Source organism: Elephantulus edwardii, unplaced genomic scaffold (genome assembly GCF_000299155.1).
Source record: "Elephantulus edwardii isolate Elephantulus edwardi_28Jun2011 unplaced genomic scaffold, EleEdw1.0 scaffold00094, whole genome shotgun sequence".
Lineage (NCBI taxonomy): Eukaryota > Metazoa > Chordata > Mammalia > Macroscelidea > Macroscelididae > Elephantulus > Elephantulus edwardii.
The window spans coordinates 7,208,666-7,221,234 of record NW_006399844.1 but is presented as its reverse complement, the minus strand read 5'-3'; the positions used below and the strand labels follow the sequence as shown (position 1 = coordinate 7,221,234).

General features: G+C 43.6%; 2 protein-coding genes across 2 annotated transcripts in view; one reads left to right on the top strand and one right to left on the bottom strand.

Annotated features, from left to right (window-relative positions):
- The first annotated feature begins 4,029 nt into the window (after window positions 1–4,029).
- IFT20 (intraflagellar transport 20 homolog (Chlamydomonas)) lies at window positions 4,030–8,465 on the top strand. The gene is made up of 5 exons (XM_006890947.1): window positions 4,030–4,060; window positions 5,648–5,776; window positions 7,005–7,090; window positions 7,754–7,857; window positions 8,384–8,465. Exons 2-5 carry the CDS (start codon window positions 5,650–5,652, stop codon window positions 8,463–8,465), a joined length of 399 nt encoding a protein of 132 aa, XP_006891009.1. The 5' UTR covers window positions 4,030–4,060; window positions 5,648–5,649.
- Window positions 8,466–10,112: 1,647 nt separating this feature from the next.
- The window catches only part of TMEM97 (transmembrane protein 97), a 16,331-nt gene continuing 13,874 nt past the window's right edge, over window positions 10,113–12,569 (bottom strand). The window contains exons 2-3 of the mRNA XM_006890946.1: window positions 11,522–11,666; window positions 10,113–10,372 (exon numbers count right to left, since the gene is read on the bottom strand). Coding sequence (XP_006891008.1) covers window positions 10,113–10,372; window positions 11,522–11,666 — 405 coding nt within the window. The remainder of the gene's footprint in view (window positions 10,373–11,521; window positions 11,667–12,569) is intronic.

Here is a 12,569-nt window from a genome sequence, read left to right as displayed (position 1 = left end):
TCAGTGCTGTGGGCACGAAATGAGAGAAAAGATCAAGTCAGCAGAGTCCTCAAACCAAGAGAGGGGAACAGTAGAAAACTGACTAGCCAGGAGTCCCTTCCTGTTAAGTCCAAGCAGTCCCTGGGTAAGGTCAATTACCTAGGAAGTCATAAGACTTTCCTGTTCTTTATTGTCCTAGTGACCATGTCAGAGTCTCTCTGAGCCTGGCTCTGGTCACTCCATCAGGTTGGGCATGTCTCCATGAGACTCAACTGAACTCTGGGTGGCAGGAATGACATACAAGTCCCTGCAACTGGTCAGAGAGGGACTGGAACAGAGTCCTTATCCTGTGGAATCTCCCGGACTCCCAGCTATGTATGGTTTGACTGGGTATCCAGCCTGCCTAGGAGTTTCTCAGTGGCCAGAAGGACAGGATACATTTCCTTTCTACCAGATTTCAGAATAAGAAGTAGTCAGAACTAGTGCTTGATATAAGTGCCACCTGGAATGTGGTTCTAGGAAACTGAAAGTGAGTGCTGGATGGAAAGAAAGGAGTTAAGGAGGTAGGTGAGAGCCAGCACATTGCACTGGCTTCTTGGAGGAGAGGGGGTTCTGACTTCTTTAGTGACCCCAAGTTCCTGAAATTGAAGGCGTTTTTCAAGCACAATCAACTAGAGAATAGCTATTTTTTCTTTTTGACACAAGAGAGGACCCTACCCCCTCCTTTCCTGAGAAGATAAAAGCCAGAAAAGACCAGATTGAAATAAAGCTAAAACCAATTCAATCACTTGAAAAATCTAAGAGTGGTTAACAAGGAGGGAGGAGTAAGAAAAGGAGGGCAAAGCAGGGTCACCTCTCAAGATTTAGATATAACTATACCCTCGGTGAGATCGATAGGTTGATTCAGGAACTGGAGCAATGAGGATAGGTGTGTCTGAGACATAAGGTTGGCACAGGACAGAGCAAGATTCAGTGCTGTTGTACATAGGGTTGCTGAGTCACAAGCATCTTGACAGTACCTAACAACAACAAAGAATCCACAAAATACATTCACTCAAGAATAGCTAACATTCACTGCACATTTACAATATGCGAGCGATTATCCTAAGCATTTATTATCTATTAAAGCAATTCTGGGTGAATTTTGAGGAGGGCTTGGGTAGGGGGAAAATAAATGCAACAATGAATTTTTATTTTATTTTTTTAAAAAAGCAATTCTGACTCAGCAGAGACACGGGGCAGTGTAGGGCTTCCAAAGCTGCAATTGTTACAGAAGCAGAAAAGCACAACTCTCTTGTGTGGAAAAACTGGTAGGTTCCAAGTGCTGATCTCTGTGTTAGCTGCTAAGAGATCTACCCATCACACTACCAACGTCTCTTAATATGGATTAAAAATCCAAAACACCCTAACGCACTGCTGTGGGGTTGATTCTGACTCATGGGAATCTGCTATTGGATTTCTGAGTGTGTAAGTCTTTGTAGGAAAAGACTGCCCACCTTTCTCTCCTGGAGCAGGTGGTGAATTCAAACTGCTGACCCTTTTGGTTAACAGCCTAACCCCTAACATAGTATATACCACCAGAGCTCTTTAACATTATTAAAAAACCTCAAATCTCTGTTGTAGAGTTGGAACTGACTCACAATGGGTCCTCCTGTGGGTTTTAGAAAATTGTAAATCACATAGATTCCCCATCTTTCTTCTAAATAGCCTGAGAAGCATCACCTTTGGGTTAGTCACACATATCCTAATATATATTAGCTCATTTAATTTAGGGGGAAAAACCCACACTAAAACAACCCTATTATGTTATTATGCAGTAGGCATTGAAGAATGAAGCTATCGTGCCATTTCCTTCAAGGAGCTCAAAGAAGCATCATAAGGTTAGCAAGAACACAAAGACTGTTTTGTGCCCCCATTATATATGCCAGGATTGAGAATACAAAAGATAAAAAGTTATGTTCTCATGGCATTATACGTTTCCTTATGTGAGGAAACATACAAAGGAAATTGTAATGATTAATGCAAGAAGGATAAAAACCAACAAAGAAGGAATGATAAAAATGAAAACCACTAGTTTTGATAATGAGCTAGGGAATGATTCTTTGGGAAGGTGACATTTACGCTCAGTTCTAAAAGAGCATTCCAGATGGATGGAAGAGTAAATGCAAGAGTTCAGCAAGAAAGAAGTAAAAGCAGGTAAACAGGTACAAAAAGAAGGCTGATTTATAGAAAGAAGGGGCTCACTGGTTTGATGTAAGATAAGGAAATGCAGGACTCAGTAGATTTGACACAAATGGCAATGAGAACCCAGTGGGTAGTTTTAGGAGGGGAGTGGTATGATGTATTATATTTTTAAAAGATCATTCTGGCTGCAATGTAGAGAAAAGAATATTAGAATGCAAAGTAGGAAGACCAGAAGCAGCAATAGTGTAGGCAAGAGATGAGAACACCTACAGTACCGTAGTCAGAAAAGTGCAATCATCTCATTTAATCATCATGACCTGCAAAAGCTTACAGTTACTTATATGTCCTGGTTTTGGTTTGCTGCTCTGAGTTCTCTCCAAAAACTGTTTAGTGCGATGGCATGCTTATTTTTGCTTGTTAGATTTGAACTGTTCCAAGAAAGATTTAATTAGATCCCTGGGAAGAATGTGCAAAGAAGGGCCAGAGCAGGTGCTGTGTCAAGAACCAAATTCCTCTGTAGGCTGATATGGGAGACTCAATTTGCTTCAGGGATGGGAATGGAGGAGCTGGGTGAGCTCTCACCAGTTCAATCAGGAACTTTTAAAGAGATCCTCTTGCCTTCCCAGCCCACCTCAAAGGAATAAACCGATCCCTTCACATACTTTCGGTCAAGCCCCAATTTTCCCAGGCTCATGGGAAGTACACAAACAAGTTCTGCCAAAGGAGTCAAAGGCTAGGCTAGCCAACAAAGGAAGACAAAAGTCTTTGTCCAGAATTAATTTCCTACAAAAGTAATCGCTTTGGGGCCCAGAATTGACGTCAGCTCAGATTTAGCCTAAACCAACGGGTTCCAGGAATATCGTGGCAGGTAACGCCCAGAAAGTAATCCCAGAGAGAATGAAGTTTCCACGGGGAGCCCTGATGCTCCCTTCCTTCCGGACTTTGTGTGCAGATATTTGGGGACGCCCGGGGCTACAGGCGTATCCGGGTCTTTAGCGGAAAACCGAAAAGAAGTCATGCAGAATTAAGGAAACTCATGTAAAATAAAGGGTGAATCAGGCGGGAGAACAAGGGGTGCTGAGAAATAAACAGAAATCCAGCACGCGGGGGATGGTGGGAAAGCCGTTCTCGGCTGTCGCTAGCAGCTCTAGTAAACCTATTAAATGACTCTTAAGTGACTCTTAACCTTTACACAAAGGGTCCTGGGGAAATCTAGCGATACCCAAACTTTCAGAGCCAGCCACAGCCCTTACTCCTCACTACCGAAAAGCCGCGACAGGTCCGGACACCCCAGCCCCAGAGGAGGCTCTGAGCTCTCCATCTCGTCTCCACTGTCCCACCCCAATACCGAGTGGGGCCCTCTTCGCTCCAGCCGAGCTCTCACCGTCCCCGGGGGCGCCTCTCCCTTCCCACAGCTTGGTTTAGGGCCGACTCTTGCCGCCCCTGGACGGAAGCCGCCAGCCCTCCTGCAGTCCCCCAGAGTGAGCTCATATCCTCCTCCCGTCGACTCCACCCCGGCAGCAACACTACCCACTCGACGAGGGAGCTGAAACTACAAAGCCCGCCTCGCCCAATATCCTAGTGCCGGCGGAAGGCGGAGCCTTCTCGATTATTCCGCCGTAGAGTCACAACTACTTCCGGCAGTTTTGCCGGCTCATAGGCCTCTGGGTCTTGGAGGCGGTCACCCTGACTCTTCCGCCTCTGTTTCCCATCAGGCTCTGCTGGAGGGGAGACAATAAGTGCTTCCGGGGTTAGCCAGTGACGTCACTGGTAAACAGGCCTTGTAGCCGTGGCACTGGCGGAAAGAAGCAGGAAGTTTAAGTACCGCTGTCAAGAGGGCGAAACTGCCGCAGATCTCAACCTGGACCGCAGCGCGCCGCCGTTACCGGGCCTGCAGGTAGGTCCAGGGATGCAGCCTCCAGAGTCGGTGGCCTAGGGGCGGGATGTAACTGCCTGGCCCTGTCCCGAGGCGTTTCCAGGCCAGAAGTTTACGTGGAAATTCCACCTGGCACTTTGGAAGTTGCTTTTACACCCAGTTTAGATCTGGCACTTTATAGCCCATGCGCTCCGTGATATTTTGAGGGAATTGGCTAGAGGTAAATTAAAAGAGTTTTCGTAGTTAAGACAGAGCCAGTCCCTTCATCCGAGTCAGCCCTCCTCGCTTTTCCTGGGTTGGCTCCGGGAGGGCGGGGCGCGGGGAGGAGAGGAGTGTCCCCACTGTCCTGCTCTGTGCTCCCAGATGCTAAGACACGCATGTGTGGTAGGAGTTGGGAGAGGATCAGATTGTTGTCTGTGAACTCTCTCTACACTCCTCCTCTGGTCTTTGCCATCTCGTTAACTATTGTCTTCATCCATTCATTTGGCTCAAGAGAGATACCAGCTGGTGATCATGCTTGACTCTTACTCATATCCCAATCCCCACATTCATTTAGTCACTCCATTACCAAGCCCTGGGGATGCAAAGTACATCTCTGTTCAGAGGACTTTTCTTTACAGTTCCAGGCCTTTGTTCTTATAATAGGCTTCTATCAGTTTCTGCAGTTAGTCATTACACAAACGTTTATACTGAGTGCCAGTTATATGCAGGCCCCATGCTAGGTATGGGGGTACAGTGTTGAACATGGTGGTGTAGGCACCCTGACTATCTTGTTCTTTTTAGTCCATTCTTTTTTTCTGATCTAGAGTGATACCGTGACACCTTTGGAAGCCTGAATGTAATGAACTGGCTTGTTTATACTGGGTCTAGAAAGTCTTCTGCCTTTTATTTTACCTATGTTACTTTTTTATGTAGTTCATGCACGCGCGCGCGCGCGCGCACACACACACACACACATATGAATTTATATATATGAGTTTATATATGAATTTATATATATATATGAATTTATTTATTTATTTCTCTATTTATTTATTTATTTAAAGATGCCTTTTCAGGTTCTTTTGGAGTACATAACCAGAAATAGCATACTCATGGCTCATGACTTGGGTCAAACATTATTCCCTAATCTCTTCAGTTAACTCCTTTGCCCTTCCTCTGTTGTGTAATGATATTTCTACAAAAGCAATGAACTCAGTATGCTTTTTCCAGTTTACAGGTCTGTCTTCCTCCAGCTAAAACTTCTCCTTCTGGAGGATCGTTGGCATTCATCTTTGTACTCCCAGCATATAGCAGTGTTGGCATATTGTAGGCACTCAAGAAATGTATATTGAGTCAAGTTGTGACAAGCAACTGGACTTTATTCTTTCTTGACCCTTGCTCCTGTGACACACCTCTTTTGCCACTGTCACCCTTTCAAGAGTAGGACTTTTCATCTCTAGGGGAGCCAGAAGGAAACAAGGTGAAGCTAGAGAGGTTGAGAGACTTCTGAACATTTGTGATTTTTGCCTAGGATTTTGTTTAGGGGCAAAACAGTGCTGGACTGGGGGCAGGTACTTCCTTGAGTAGCTGCTAAGTGAATAGGGATTGGGGTTGTTTTCTTCACAGCTATGGCCAAGGACATCCTGGGTGAGGCAGGACTACACTTTGATGAGCTGAACAAGCTGCGGGTGCTGGACCCAGAGGTTACCCAGCAGACCATAGAGCTTAAAGAAGAATGCAAGGACTTTGTGGACAGTGAGTGTCACTTGTGTTGAGTTGTTCCAACCGTATCCCACTGCCACCTTTGCCTAGCTCTCAATTGAGCTGCCCAGTTCCCATGAGCAATCACCCATCACCTGCCCTCTTCTTTTCCCTACACAGAACACCGAACACTGGGATGATTGTATGGAGGATGTGCCTTTTAGATAAGCTGGTTTTGATTTTTTTTTTAACACCCAGGACCCAGTTTGTGATTTTTTTTTTTTTTTTTAAATCTTAGAAACTTAATGGGACTGAACCACAACTTGAGGGTAGGGGTGAGGTTAATATTTCATTTCTTGGGAGAAATCTTGTGTCTTATATCAGGTTTTCCATTATTTGAGTTAAAGGTGATAACTAAATCTCTAAAAACAACTTAACACTAAGTGAAGTAATCTTTTTTGTGTGTGTGTGTGAGTGTACCGTCAAATCAGATCTGACTGGTACAGGAGGAGATTGTCCCTCCTTTGGATTCGAACCGTGAGCCACTGGGATTGTAGTTGCAGCTCCTTGCCACTAGGCCACCAGAGCTCCCCTGAAGTAATCTTTTAGCCAGAGATCTGGAAGCTGGCTGTCCCACCAGCTGAGCAAGGCCAGTGTCAGTGACTGTAGAACCAGCTGTAGCCAGAGCCAGGGATTTCAGAAGCACCTTGGAGCTCCCTAGTCTGTGGGCAGAGCTTGTCTATTGAATGATAACTTGGGTCCTGTTGCCAGTCCTGTGATTACTGTGCATGTTGTCTCACCTCTCTGGGCCTTTGTTTACCTTTCTGTAAGATGAGGTTCCGGTATACTAAGGACGTAGAGAAAGGTTTAAATGCTTAGAAAGGCCTTTATTAGCTCTGGTTACAAGTGGAAAAAGGTCCCATTGCACCATTAATCTGTAGCGTGTACTACAGTCAAGAGACAGCACTTCTTGGGTCCTGAGCCAGTCCTTCCGCTGACATGGTTTTGTGCTTCCCATCACCCTAAGGACACAGGATTGGGACCCACCAGGGCCTAGTGTCATAGTCTAACAGGGACCAGCCCAGGCAGGAGGTGGATTAAGGCTCTCAGCCACTAGTCTCTAGCCAGGCAAAGAGACTTTAGGCTAGAAGTGGAGAGCTATTTTGATGCAAATTAGAAGAGGCAGTTAAACCCTGCCCATTTGTACCTCAGGGGGAGCAATGAGGAGAAAGTGAAGATGCTGAGAAAATAAGACAGTTTATTTTTGTTCTTTTCCTAAAAGAAATCGGCCAGTTTCAAAAAATTGTTGGTGGTTTAATTGGGCTTGTTGACCAACTTGCAAAAGAAGCAGAAAATGAGAAGATGAAGGTAAGATCATCATGTCTTCTGTCTACACCTTGACCTTCACTCGGTTGCTCATCCTTCTGTCCTCTTGGTTTGTTTTGTTTGAAGTTACTGAATTAAAACAAGATTGAAACTATTTCTGGCTCAACCAACTATCAAACTCTTCTGTGGCAACATAATTTTTGCATCAATACTGATAGTTTTACCCTTATTTTATGAAGACATTAAGCTTTATAGAATGTAGACAAGTGGTTTGACATAGTGACTGCAGCAGTGGGCTCAAATGTATCAGGGATGATGAGACAGAGCAGTATTCAGGTCTATTGAATCATATGCATCTGGACAACCCCTAACAATAACAATGTTGGTGGATGGACACAAGGTGAAATAGCATAGTAAACAGGCTAGTGAGCACCTGTGTGTCAGGTGTGGCGAATCCTCTTGGACCCTACCCTACAGAGCTGTACTTCAGTGCTCCTAGGATTTCAGTTTCTCCATCAGGAACCTTGAGGGTAGTAGGTTAATCTTCCTTCATACCCATCCAGAGTCTCTGGGGCATGACTTTCTTTTCTCCTTTGGACACCAACATTATCGGCTCCCAGAGAGCCCTTAGTGTGTTGAGGACTTAATACTGTTGTCAGCTCCAAGGATGCCATAACTTTCTTTGGCGATACACTGTTTTTCAAGGCCATCGGTGCCCGGAACTTGCTCAAATCTATAGCAAAGCAGAGAGAAGCCCAGCAACAGCAACTTCAAGCCCTAATAGCAGAAAAGAAAATGCAGCTAGAAAGGTAAGTGTTGATGTTAAAGCAAGTTCCTCTTCAGTCAAATCGTCTTTCTTCTGGGATGATCACCTTTCATTCTTATTTTTCATCACTGTTCTCCTAGAAGTGTCTTACTTGTCCCTTTCTAATTTAATTGGTTTGAAAGTAAAATAAAATTATATTTGATGGGAAGGACATAGAAAACTTATTACTATTAAAGGAACAGCCTCTATTTCTTTAAGAGCATGGACTGGAAGGCTGGACTGTAGATTTAAGGTTCAGGCTGTGAGGCTCTGTAGAGTTGGCTGGTTCTCTGAGCAGAGACTTTACTTTCAGGGCTGGAGACCTCTCACAGGGGGTCAGGCCAGGCTTTACCCTTTTCTCCCCTGTGCATTTTTCTTCTTGCCTTCCACTAGCTTCTTCAGTCTGGACTCACACCATTTCTTGGACTCATTTAAATCACCTCTTTTTTTCTCTTAAAAAAAAAAATTAAGCCCATGGGTTTTTCTCCTTCATCCATTTTTTAGGGCTTCTTAACAATTTTGTTTTTCAGGTATCGAGTTGAATACGAAGCCTTGTGTAAAGTAGAAGCAGAACAAAATGAATTTATCGACCAATTTATTTTTCAGAAATGAACTGAAATATTTCATTTTTATATCAAGAGAGCAAAACAAAAAAAAAACCCAAATCAACCTCTATCATTCCAGTGACATGGTGTGTAAGGAATAAAGAATGCATCTCTGGAGGTATTAATACAAATATGGGGCAACCTCTTTTCAATAGTGTCAGGGCATATCTGCTGGCAAACTCTGGTGCACTGGCTGCCAACCGGCATGGAGGCCCAAGTTCTCACCTCTGATCCTTAGTCTGAACTGAGCAGTCTGTAAATTTTGGTCCTTTTTTATGTGTGTAAATCCACAAAAACTTTGGGAGAAAAAGCAATAAATTGTTTCCAAATGGCTTGATTGGTCTCTTTCTGGTGTGCCAGAAGTAAAGCGCCTTGTAAGAGGACCCTGTGTGATACCCCCAGCCCACAAAACAAGTCAAGCAGTAGTCAGCAGCTACTTTTATTTGGATAAAATAAGTCAGATGTCAGTACCAACATCCAGACCATATGGCCTTGGAGAGAAAAAAAGGGCAAAAACAGAGAGAGTTGATTTGGATCCGTTTCTGTCATTTTCCACATGATGGTCATAGGTTTTTAGAATTTTGAGTACAAATGTACAGAAAGCTAATGGAACACCAAGCACCACAAACATACAGCAGCCCTGTACACACACAGTAGACATGTTGTGTCCAGCTTCCCCTCCACTTCAGAACAAGATATGATTCACATATCCTGCTAGTGACAGGATGCTGTCAAGTTGATCCCTAGCACATCCCCATAGACTTTTCCCCTAGGCTCTTCCAGGTCTTCCCTTCAACCCCCTACAGGGCCAATGGTGGGTTCAAACCACTGACTTTTCATTTAGCAGCTAAGTGCATAACCATCAGCTGTACTAGAAGGGAGGATGCTAACCCTTAGGAAATATGCTTTCAGGTCAGTTTTAATGATAAAGATCTCAGAAGGAAGGTACTGATAGGTTAGGTGGGCTCTAAAAATGGAAGACAGAATTGGAAAGATGATGAACAGGATGACTTTAAAAAATCTCCATTTTCAGGATGCTTTGCGTAAGACAGAAACCAAACACCTAGTTTTTAACTCATTTCTAACAAAATCAAGTATAGAATTTTTTCCCCTTAAGGTGAGAGAGGAATAGTTCGGGAATGAAGAAGCTTAATTAAGAAGGCATCATTTCAGACTTCAAAATAGCCTGGAACATTCCACTAACCATTGTGCTGAATGATAGGAGGGTCAGCATAAAAGAGGAAGACCCTCAACAAGATGGATTGACAGTAACAATGGCTTTGAGTGTGTTGGAGTTAGTGAAGACGGCACATAACAAAAGAGAATCAGGAGTCAGGATGATGATGTTCAAATGACTCCTGCCTGTCTCTGGTCTGGTCCTACTCTTAACATAATCCTGAAATGAATGGAAGACAGGGGGCACATAGTGAGGTATTTGGCACTACTTCCCTACAACCTACCTGCCTTGCGCTGGCAGTCAGGTGCCTTGGAAGTGGAGGTTGTATTTGGTTGCTGTCAGCATCAAGCTCGTGGGCACTGCTGCTGGTATGTTTCAAATGCTGCTGAAGTCGGGTTCTGAGCAGTTTCCCCATTCTGGGTCTAACGGGAATATGCCCTGTGGGCATGCCTTCCCCTAGGCCAGTGCTACTCTCCCTCATTTTTTCTTTCTTTTCTCCTCATACTTGTAGGCGGGGCTCCGTAACATGAGAAGGAGAAGCATGAGAGGGATGAGAAAGTAAGGGAAATAGAAAGATACAAGGGTCAGTCGTTCTTGCAAAGTCTTGGGTCCTTGTCCTTTGAAACCATTGGCTTTGGAGAAATCATCGAATAGCAGCGTGGAAAGAATGGGAATTAAAGTGGTCATCGTGTGGACAGCGTAGATGATTGCAGGTGTGCGGATCCATTTGCAGCCTCCTAGTCAGGAGAAAAGAAAAAAAGATAAGTTCTAGGTCTTTCAAAGGGCCAGAAGCTAGTCTCCATGTTTCTGCCTGTCTGCTCCCTTTAGCTCATTCTCCTTCCTTAAAGTGGAAACTCACAGTAAATGGAAAAGCGAGTCTGTGTTACTGCCCAGTGCACAAATTTCTACCTGTAGGAAACAGCTCAGATACTGGCTCACTAATTGCCAAAACCAAAAATAACTGAGAAAAAGTTTAGGGTAGTCAAACAGCCATTACCAGATAAAATGGTTGGTTCTGCAATTGGGGGAGAGGGTGGAGATGAGGATTGTGAAGCATCGGTTTGATAAATAATTGCTTATAGGTAAGGTTATCACCAAGAGATGGATTCAGTGACTCAACTCCAATGGAAAGCATCTGTAGCTGTACAGATTTAATTACCAAGTGCGTAGGCACAGCTATCTGCTGTATAAAGGCATTGATTAAATGGAAAGAAGCTATACTCTATAGGTATGAAGTCAATGCTACTATTTACAAGTTAATATAGTACTACCCAATGAAGGAGACTATGCCAACTATAAAAAAAATTTAGGCTGATGCCAGTTGAGCTCACAAAAGCTCACTTTTTAAATAAAAGCATACTTGAGACAATTTATTTTTTTTTTCATCCAGAGGAGAAAACAGCAACAATAAAAAGGAAACCACCTTTTGAATGGTCTTAGGTTTGAATTATTTTTTTAAATTAGTTTTCATTCAATCACTCATATACATACTATTTTTTAATTGTATGAGGGATGTTTGGAAGACTGAGGTGGCTATATTAGATGAGCTGATCAGTGTGGGCTGTGCCCCAGAGCCTCTCTGGCCAGGTCCTTCTCTCTGGTCACTCTTGCCCTACTTCCTTTTAGTTACTTCTTCCTTGTCCTCAATCACACTTTTCTTTACACCTCACATCACATCACTACACCCCTTCTCCGCCATACCAAAAACCGAGCCACAAGATATCTCTGTATGAGATCCCTTTTGGTTATTCTAAAAGACTCTAGAGCCACCTTTCCCAGGGGGATGGCCCTCACACAAACTATAGGTACCACCCCCTCCTGGAGATGCTTTCCTGGAAGATTTTAAGAACTTGAGCAAAAATGTGATTTTCCTAAGATTTACTAACCTCTGAAGAAGGCATACGTTGCCACAGGAAAGAAGGGCAGCTGCAGCAAAAGCTCGCAATACACGAAGGACTTAAACCACGTCGGGGGATACTGTAGCATGATGTCCTTGAACTCCTTTACATACCACTGCAGCAGGTTTTGCAACTGGAAAAAAGAGATAGCCACAACTCATGGATCTTGGCTGGAGAAGGTCAGCACCTCCAACTCATCTGAAGACACTCACAAGCCCCCCTGGCAGAGCCTACTGGCTTTGTGAGAAAGCTCTAATTCAAATGTTACCCTCTCTGGGAGATTTCCCTCAGCTCTTCCAGCCCCCTGGTGCAAGCCAGCATTAGTAACGCAATGATAATACATTTCCAGGTGTGTTTTCCATTGTCAAGAACAACTGTATCTAGCACTTAGTGGCTCAGGATGCTTCCAGAATGACATTTGTGCAAACATCCTTTATAAAGAAGTGACAGATGTGAAAGCCATTGTAACATTTGGCCTTTCATATGAGTAACTGTACACAAGATGTAAGGTCCATATCCCCTCAAATGCAAAAAGTGGATTTCATTTCTTGCCCTTTGGTGAGGGAGAGATATAACTAACTTTGGCAAAGATGTGATTTTGCACATAAAATTCTAGCATCTTGCTTGAGTAAGTTACACATCTTTTTAATTATTTTAAAAGTTGTCCAGTCCAGTTCATGACATCTTCATGTGTATCAAAACACAACTGTGTTCTCCTCCTGTACCAGTCAGATCTGATTTGACGGTACATGTAAAAATAATACAATAAAAATTTAAAAAAAAAACACACCACAACTGTGAGGGGAGCTCTGGTGGCCTAGTGGTAAGGAGCTGCAACTACAATCCCAGAGGTGCACGGTTCGAATCCACTAGGATTCTCTGCCGGGAAAGGAGGGACAGTCTCCTCCTGTACCAGTCAGATCTGATTTGACGGTACACACACACAAAAATAATAAAATAAAAATTAAAAAAAACACAAAAACCACACAACTGTGCTCCACAGAATTTTCAATGGCTGAATTTTTTGGAAATAGAT

Bases quoted from the DNA above. Each gene is read 5' to 3' on its own strand.
- IFT20 (XM_006890947.1), top strand. From the start codon at position 5,650: ATGGCCAAGGACATCCTGGGTGAGGCAGGACTACACTTTGATGAGCTG. The intron at 5,777-7,004 runs GTGAGTGTCACT...TTTTCCTAAAAG, and splicing joins ATGCAAGGACTTTGTGGACA to AAATCGGCCAGTTTCAAAAA. The intron at 7,858-8,383 runs GTAAGTGTTGAT...TTTGTTTTTCAG, and splicing joins AAGAAAATGCAGCTAGAAAG to GTATCGAGTTGAATACGAAG.